Source organism: Colobus angolensis, unplaced genomic scaffold (assembly GCF_000951035.1).
Source record: "Colobus angolensis palliatus isolate OR3802 unplaced genomic scaffold, Cang.pa_1.0 Scaffold374, whole genome shotgun sequence".
In the NCBI taxonomy this organism is placed as follows: Eukaryota; Metazoa; Chordata; class Mammalia; order Primates; family Cercopithecidae; genus Colobus; species Colobus angolensis.
The window spans coordinates 2157166-2165221 of record NW_012117088.1 but is presented as its reverse complement, the minus strand read 5'-3'; the positions used below and the strand labels follow the sequence as shown (position 1 = coordinate 2165221).

At 36.7% G+C, this 8056-nt stretch overlaps 1 protein-coding gene across 2 annotated transcripts in view; it reads left to right on the top strand.

Annotated features, from left to right (window-relative positions):
• SLAIN1 (SLAIN motif family, member 1) overlaps positions 1-8056 on the top strand; it is a 64493-nt gene that overhangs the window by 12890 nt on the left and 43547 nt on the right. For both annotated transcript variants that reach the window (XM_011953842.1, XM_011953841.1), the window contains exon 2: positions 6548-6687. In XM_011953842.1, the coding sequence (XP_011809232.1) occupies positions 6548-6687 (140 nt within the window). The remainder of the gene's footprint in view (positions 1-6547; positions 6688-8056) is intronic.

Below are 8056 nucleotides of genomic sequence, written 5' to 3'. Positions count from 1 at the left end.
GTTAGCCAGGATGGTCTCGATCTCCTGACCTCATGATCCGCCCGTCTCGGCCTCCCAAAGTGCTGGGATTACAGGCTTGAGCCACCGTGCCCAGCTAGATTAAAGATTTAAATGTAAGACCTGAAACCATAAATAGCCTAAAAGAAAACCTGGACAATACCATTCAGGACATAGGCATGGGCAAAGACTTCGTAAGTAAAACACCAAAAGCAATGGCAGCAAAACCCAAAATTGACAAATGGGATCTAATTAAAGAGCTTAGGCAGCCTACTGAATGGGAGAAAATTTTTGCAGTCTATCCACCTGACAAAGGGCTAATATCCAGAATCTACGAGGAACTTTAACCAATTTACAAGAAAAAAAACCCCATCAAAAAGTGGACGGAGGATATGAACAGACACTTCTCAAAAGAAGATACTTATGTGGCCAAGAAACATGAAAAAAAGCTCATCATCACTGGTCATTAGAGAAATGCAAACCAAAACCACAAGGAGATACCATCTCACACCAGTTAGAATGGTGATCATTAAAAAGTCAGGAAACAACAGATGCTGGAGAGGATGTGGAGAAATAGGAAGGCTTTTACACTGTTGGTGGAAGTGTAAATTAGCTCAACCATTGTAGAAGACAGTGTGGTGATTCCTCAGGGATCTAGAATCAGAAATACCATTTGACCCAGTAATCCCATTACTGGGGATGTACCCAAAGGATTATAAATTATTCTACTATAAATATACATGTACATGTACGTTTATTGTGGCACTGTTCACAACAGTGAAGACTTGGAACCAACCCAAATGCCCATCAATGATAGACTGGGTAAAGAAAATGTGGCACATATACGCCATGGAATACTATGTAGCCGTAAGAAAAGGATGAGTTCATGTCCTTTGCAGGGACATGGGTGAAGCTGAAAACCATCATTCTCAGCAAACTAACACAGGAACAGAAAACCAAACACTGCTTGTTCTCACTCATAAGTGGGGGTTGAACAATGAGAACACATGGACAGGGAGGGGAACATCACACACAGGGGCCTGTCAAGGGGTTGGGGGCTAGGGGAGGGATAGCATTAGGAGAAATACCTAATGTAGACAACAGGTGATGGGTGCAGCAAACCACTATGGCACGTGTATACCTATGTAACAAATCCTGCATGTTCTGCACATATATCCCAGAACTTAAAGTATAGTAATAAAAAAAAAAATAAGGAAAATTGGTGAAAAAAATATTGAGGTAGGGAAACTCCACGGTTGACTAACTAGTGGCTTATTTCTGTCGGGCCTGTGGTGTTCATGGCTTTTTACATACATGGTAGATGGCAGCTATGAGTTTCTCATCTTAAGAACACTGAGGGCTGGTCATGGTGGCTCATGCCTGTAATCCCAACACCTTGAGAGGCTGAAGCAGGAAGATCGCTTGAGCCCAGGATTTTGAGACCAGCCTGGACAACATAGGAAGACCCCATCTCTACAAAAAAACTTAAAAAATAAAATAGCTGGGTGTGGTGGTGCATGCCTGTGGTCCTAGCAACTCAGGAGGCTGAGGTGGGAGGATTACTTGATCTCAGAAGGTCAAAGTTGCAGTGAAGTGTGTTTGTCCCACTGCACTCCAGCTTGGGTGACAGAGCAAGACCATGTCTCAAAACAAAACAAACAAAACCACAAAACAATGATTCTTTATCTTGTGACTTTTAAAAAACTGCTTTATTGGAATATAATTAATATGTAAACTGCACTTAAAATGTACAATCTGATAGACTTTAACATGTATATCTACCCAGGAAATCATGACCACAGTTAATGTGTAGTGAACAGATTTCGACACTTGAGGTTTCCTGTGGCCCCTTGTGTTCCTTATTCTTTCCCTCCTGATTCTTGCTACCTCCAACCCAGGCAACCCCTGATCTGTTTTCTGTCAGTTTAGATTAGTCACCCTGACTGGAGTTCGGTGGCGCAATCTCGGCTCACTGCAACCTCTGCCTCTTGGGTTCAAATGGTTCTCTTGCCTCAGCCTCCTAAGTAGCTGGGATTACAGGTGCATGCCACCACATGCAGCTAATTTTCATATTTTTAGTAGAGACGGGATTTCACCCTGTTGGCCAGGATGGTCTCGATCTACTGACCTCGTGATCTGCCCGCCTTGGTCTCTAAAATTGCTGGGATTACAGGCATGGTACATTTTTTATAATTTTATATCAATAAAGTCACAGAATATGTACTCTTCTATTTGTTTTTGGCTTCTTTCAAGCTAGGTAGTTATTTTGAAATTTGTGTTATTACATGAATCAGTAGTTCATTTTTATTGTGGGAGCTGTTAGATTTCATCATTGTAACCATGGCTTGTTTATCCAGTCATCTTTTGATGAGCACTTGGGTTGCTTTTAGTTATGACAAATAAAACTGCTGTGGGCATTTATGTTTAAGTCTTCATATGAACATGCTTTCATTTCTCTTGGGTAAATACTTAAAACTTGAGTGTCTGGAACAGAGAGTAGGTGCAGGTTAACTTTTTAAGAAGCTGCCAAACTCTTTTCCAAAGTGGTTTCACCATTTTTCATTTCCATCACCAGTGTATGAAGTTTTCAGTGGCACCAAATCTTCCTTAACACTTGCTATGGCTAGTATTTTTCATTTTAGCCATTCTAATAGGTATGTGGTAGTATCTCATTGTGGTTTTAGCTATTTTCCTAATGACTAATGATGAACATCTTTTCATATAGCTGTTAGCCGTAATAGGTCTTCTTTGGTGAAATGTGTAATCGAACCTTTTGTCTATTTTTAAAATTGAATTGTTTACTATTTGTAGTTTCATGTTTTCTGCATAAAAGTTCTTTGGTAGATAGATGATTTGCAAATATGTCTTTCCCAATTTGTGGTTTATCGCTCATTGTTTTAGCAATGTCTTTCTAAAAGAAAAGTTTTTAATTTTGATAAAGTCCAATTGATATTTTTTTCTTTTATGGATCATATTTTCAGTCTTATAAATTGTATCTAAGAAGTATTTGCCAACTCAAGGACACAAATACTTTTACCTTTGGTTTCTTATAAAAGTGTTATAGTTTCAAGTTTTACATTTGTCTGTGCTCTATTTTGAGTTAGTTTTGGATATTGTTTGTACTGTGCATCAAAGGTTTTTTTTTTTTTTTTTTTTCCGCATATAGATACCCATTTTGTTCCAGCACCATTTATTTAAAAGACTATCCTTTAAATTGTATTTTACTAAAAATCCTCCATATATGTGTGGTTTTATTTCCAGGCTATTTTTTTGCACTGATCCGTTTATTTTTATGCTACACTAAACTGTTTTCATTACTGTCATGAGCTTCAGTCAGTGGTATGGCTCTCCATTTCTTTTTTAACATTTGTTTGGCTATTCTAAGATCTTTGCATTTCCATATGAATTTTAGATCATCTACATTTCTACAAAAAATGCCTGCTGGAATTTCAATTGAGATTTTGCAAATTATGTGGACCAATTTAAGGAGAATTGACATCTTAATATTTAGTTTTCTTAGGAAAATGGCATGTCTCTCCAGTTATGTCCTCTTTAATTCTCAGAATGTTTTGTAGTCTTCAGTGTTCAGGTCCTACGCATCTTTTGTCAGATTTATCCTTAAGCATCTTATGGTTTTCTTTAAAAAATGCTATCGTAAATGAAAAGTGAAATTTTAAAAATATGAATTTGTTTGTTGTTAATATATATAAGTATACGATTGACTTTCCTACATCAATCTGGTATCTTATAATCTTGCTAGTAAACTCACTTATGCTATTATCATTTTTGTAGATTCTTCAGATTTTTTTTACATAGATGATCGTGTCATCTGTGAATAAAGACAGATTTACTTCTTTCTTTCCAATGTAAATGTTTTTAATGTATTGCCTGATTGCATTGGCTAGGATCTTCAGCAGAGTGTTAAATAGAAGTGATGAGAGCCAATGTCTGTGTCTGTTTTCTGGTATCACAGGCAAAGCATTCAGCCTTTTACCATTCACTATGCTGTTTTTGTAGATGCCTTCAATCAGATTGAGGATGTTTCTTTCTGTTTCTGATTTGATGAGAATTTTTATCAGGAGTGGATGTCAAATGCTTTTTTTTTTCTATTGATATTATATACTTTTTCTATTTTAGTTAATCTGGTAAGTTATATTGATGCTTGAATTTGTACTGACTTTATTTCTGATATAAACTCCACTTATTAATGGTGAAGTATGCTAATGGTGAAGTTAGACTCAATTTACTGAAATATGTAGACTTTTTACATCTGTGTTCATGTGTGATACTGGCTATTAGTTTCTTAATTTGTAGTGTCTGATTTTGGTATCAGGGTAAAACTGCCCAAATAGGATGTGTTAGGATGTATTCCCTCTTCTTCTGTTTTTTTGGAAGAGTTTGTGAAGAACTAATGTTTTCTTTAAATATTTGGTAGAGTTTAGCAGGAAAGTCTTCTGGTCCCAGACTTTTCTTTGTGAGTAGTTTTTTATTTTTATTTTTAATTACTTTTCTAGCTATTTACTTTAACTCATTTGTATGCCCATGTTTAAGGTGCATTTGCCGTAGGAAGCATATAATTGAGACACTCCCCCTTCCCTTTAAATATAAGGGAAAACTTGCCCACAAGTCCATCAGATGATTTTCCCTCAGTTTCTTTTGGCTAGGATTGTATGTGGGGCTTGGGCCTAAACCAGTCATAGGCAATGGGGAACAATGAAAATACCATGATTGGCTTAGCCCAGTGCCTCTCAAGATGTGGTCTCCAGACCAGTAATATTAGCTTTACCTGGAAACTTCTTAGAAATCCAGATTCTTTGACCCTATGCATCAAATTTAAGGGATGTGGTTTAGCAATTTGTCTTAACAAGATGTTTAAGTAATTTTGAGACAGGAGATGTTGAGAATAACTGGCCTCTAGACTAGCCTATACTTGTGAGCAGGGAGAAGTAGCCTGTACCCGACAGTTTAGGGTATGTTCCTAGGAAGTGGAAGGGATTATTACCTACATAGATAAGTGATAATCTTGCCATAGTAGGACTGAGGTGGGGCCCAAGAATATGAATTTTTAACTGATGTACTCTTGATGGAGTCACGACTGTGCAACACACTCTAAGGAAAAAAAATAATATATTGGACTTACAATTAAATCCATTGAGATCTATATTTTAGAGTCCTCATCTGTAACTGGAGTGAGCAAACTGTCCCAAGGGCAGATCAGAGCTGTTGCATGTTTTGTATGGTGGGTAAGATACGTTTTCCTATTTTTAAATGATGAAAAAAAAAAAAAAGAATGGAAAACTATGGGAAATTCAACTTTCAGTGTCTATAAATCAATTTTAAAGGAACATAGCCATGTTTATTCGCTTACATATTGTCTAGGATGCCTTTGGACTGGAATGGCAGCGCTGAGTAGTTGTGACAGAGATCATGTGGCTTACAAAGCCTGAAATATTTACTTGCTGGCCCTTTACAGAAAACGTTTGGCAATCCCTGGTCTATAAGAATAATTTACCAAAGAATAGTGCATTCCCCAACCGTCTTGGATAACTGATAGATTAATAGGTGAACGTTTTGTCTAGAACAGTAAAAGTGTGAATAATGAAGTATGTTATTTCAAGAATATGTGCATATTAGAATTGTGGTAGCTTTGTTGGAAGGAAGATTACTTTAGATTTATAATTAATGTAAGCTTATAATAGTGAGGTGTCATGTATTAGAGCCAGCAGTTTCAGGGAGGTAATTCACCCTTCCCCCTTTTTTAGTTAACTCTTGCTTATTCCTCAAGATAAACCTTTTCATATAGCCCTATCACTGAAAATATTCTAAAATCTACATTAATATGACATATTAATGTGAGAAGCTTTTTTATAACCTGCAGTGCTTCTGGGTAGTTATTTTGCATACTACCCATTACTGTGTAATGGTGTAGGTGCTAAAAGTGAACTCTTCCTAAAACATATCTTTTAAAGCTCTTTGTTTGGCTTTAATGAAAAAGAAGCATATACCAAGGTTAGTATAGATTTGAGACAGGAGAAATATGTGATTATATAAGGGTTCAAAGAATCATCTGACTGGCTTTTACGGGTGTTTAGACTTATTTTTAAAAAATACACAAGATTTGCCTTATCATATCATGTTTACCTTCATTAGCCCAAGTTTACAAAAGATTCTGTTGCCAAAGAGAAAGATGAAAATGTTTATTTCTTGACATGTCAATAGAGATAGTAAGATCATGATAGTGCCTTTTTAGGGCTAGTTTAGTCAAAAAAAAAAAAAAAAAAAAGGAAAAGCCGTTGATCTCTGATGCTGAAACACACAGTTAGGGGAAAAATTGTTAGACCTTTTTTTGGAAGTTCTTCTCACCAGGCTACAGGAAGTGTCATCTTCTATTTGGGGATATTTGCCTGTTAAAAACTATTTCTGATACTTTGAAGTGATCAAATATGAGTTGTGTTTCTATGGAAATTGTTAAATACATGTTGCTTTCCCCAGAGAGAAGTACTCTCTGTGTACCTATATCATACCTATAATGTAGATTTCTTTTTTTAAGGTTATACGTTGGCTCTTCAAAGACGTTCACCTCATCAGAGAAATCCCTGACTCCTTTGCAATGGTGTAGACATGTCCTAGATAACCCAACTCCTGAGATGGAAGCAGCAAGACGTTCCCTGTGCTTTAGACTGGAGCAAGGTAATTGTGAATGTGTGCATTTACATTCTCCAACTCTTGTCCCTCTCTGTGCTACTTTTGTTGCTGGTTTTGGAATAAACATTTCAATTGAAAATTCTTACCCTGAGGTGCAGCTGTTGCATGCAATTAGCTTCACATGTATTACACATCAAGCTTTCTCAATGTAGGGTGTGTCTAGTTTTGTGCTTATTTTTAGCCATAATTTTAGTTTGCTTTGGTTTATATTGCAGTGTAGGAACACACATTTTATTTTATTTTATTTTTCTGTTTGCAAATATACCAGTCAATAAAATAGTCAGTTTTCAGTGCTCTGGGGTCAGTAACAAGGTTGTATGGCTGGCTTCTAAGGCAGAAAACAGGGTTTCCTGGGGATCTGAGTACTGACCTTATTGAATGCCTTTAACATGTAGTTGGATGTATAACTGGAAGTGCTAACCTTTAAAAACTAAGAAATCTTCATATTATCTGTAACATTAATTAACTTATGGAGCCTAACAGAAGTTTAAATTTTAAAAAAGGGCAGTTGAAAAAAAAAACAAAAATAAGTGAGTGATACCTTGCTGTTTGATGCAGGGAACTACTTGAAGCTGTAATTATGTAGGCTTTTGACTTGTCTGTTAACCTCTGGGCATCTGTTTCATCCTCTGGGAATACTGTTTCTATTCCATAGACCACCTGCATCCAGATCATACATGAGCTTGAAAGTACAGATTCCGGAGCCTCCAGATTGAAGAATCATACTGTCTGAGGGTAGGGTTGGGGAGTCTGCATTGACAGGTTCACCAGTGTGATTCTCATGTACACGGATACTTGAGAACACTGCCCATGAAGCTCTTCGAGGATAACGAATAACATATTTGGACATAAGAAAAAGTATAATAGATAATGCTTCTAGAGCTCTTAATTCTGTAACATTCATTACCTTTACATTCTTGACATCCTTCATCTTATTCAGTCTAACTGAACTCACCTTTAGAGGTGAGAAATACTCAGTTTAGAGAAGTTCACAGTGTTACAAGGCAGAATGATACTCAGGGACGGAGTCAAAGCCAGGGTCTCTCTGACACCAGAGACTCCATACTTAACCAGTATTCTGTACTGCCGTATTGGCATGGTCATAAGTAAATATCAACAGAAATCTGTTTTAAATACTTGGAAAGGTGGGATGAAATAGTGTATTTTATTAACATTTTAAGTAAAATGAAACGGGTGGCTTAATAATGGAAAGTTGAAGAGCAGTGTAGGGACAAAGGCATGTTAGGGTTAAAACTTTGGTGATAGATGCTTATCTAACAGAGCAACCATCTCAGAGTTGGGGGCTCTAGTATTCATTCTGTTCCCATTTACCTCAGTGATCTAAGAAAATTGA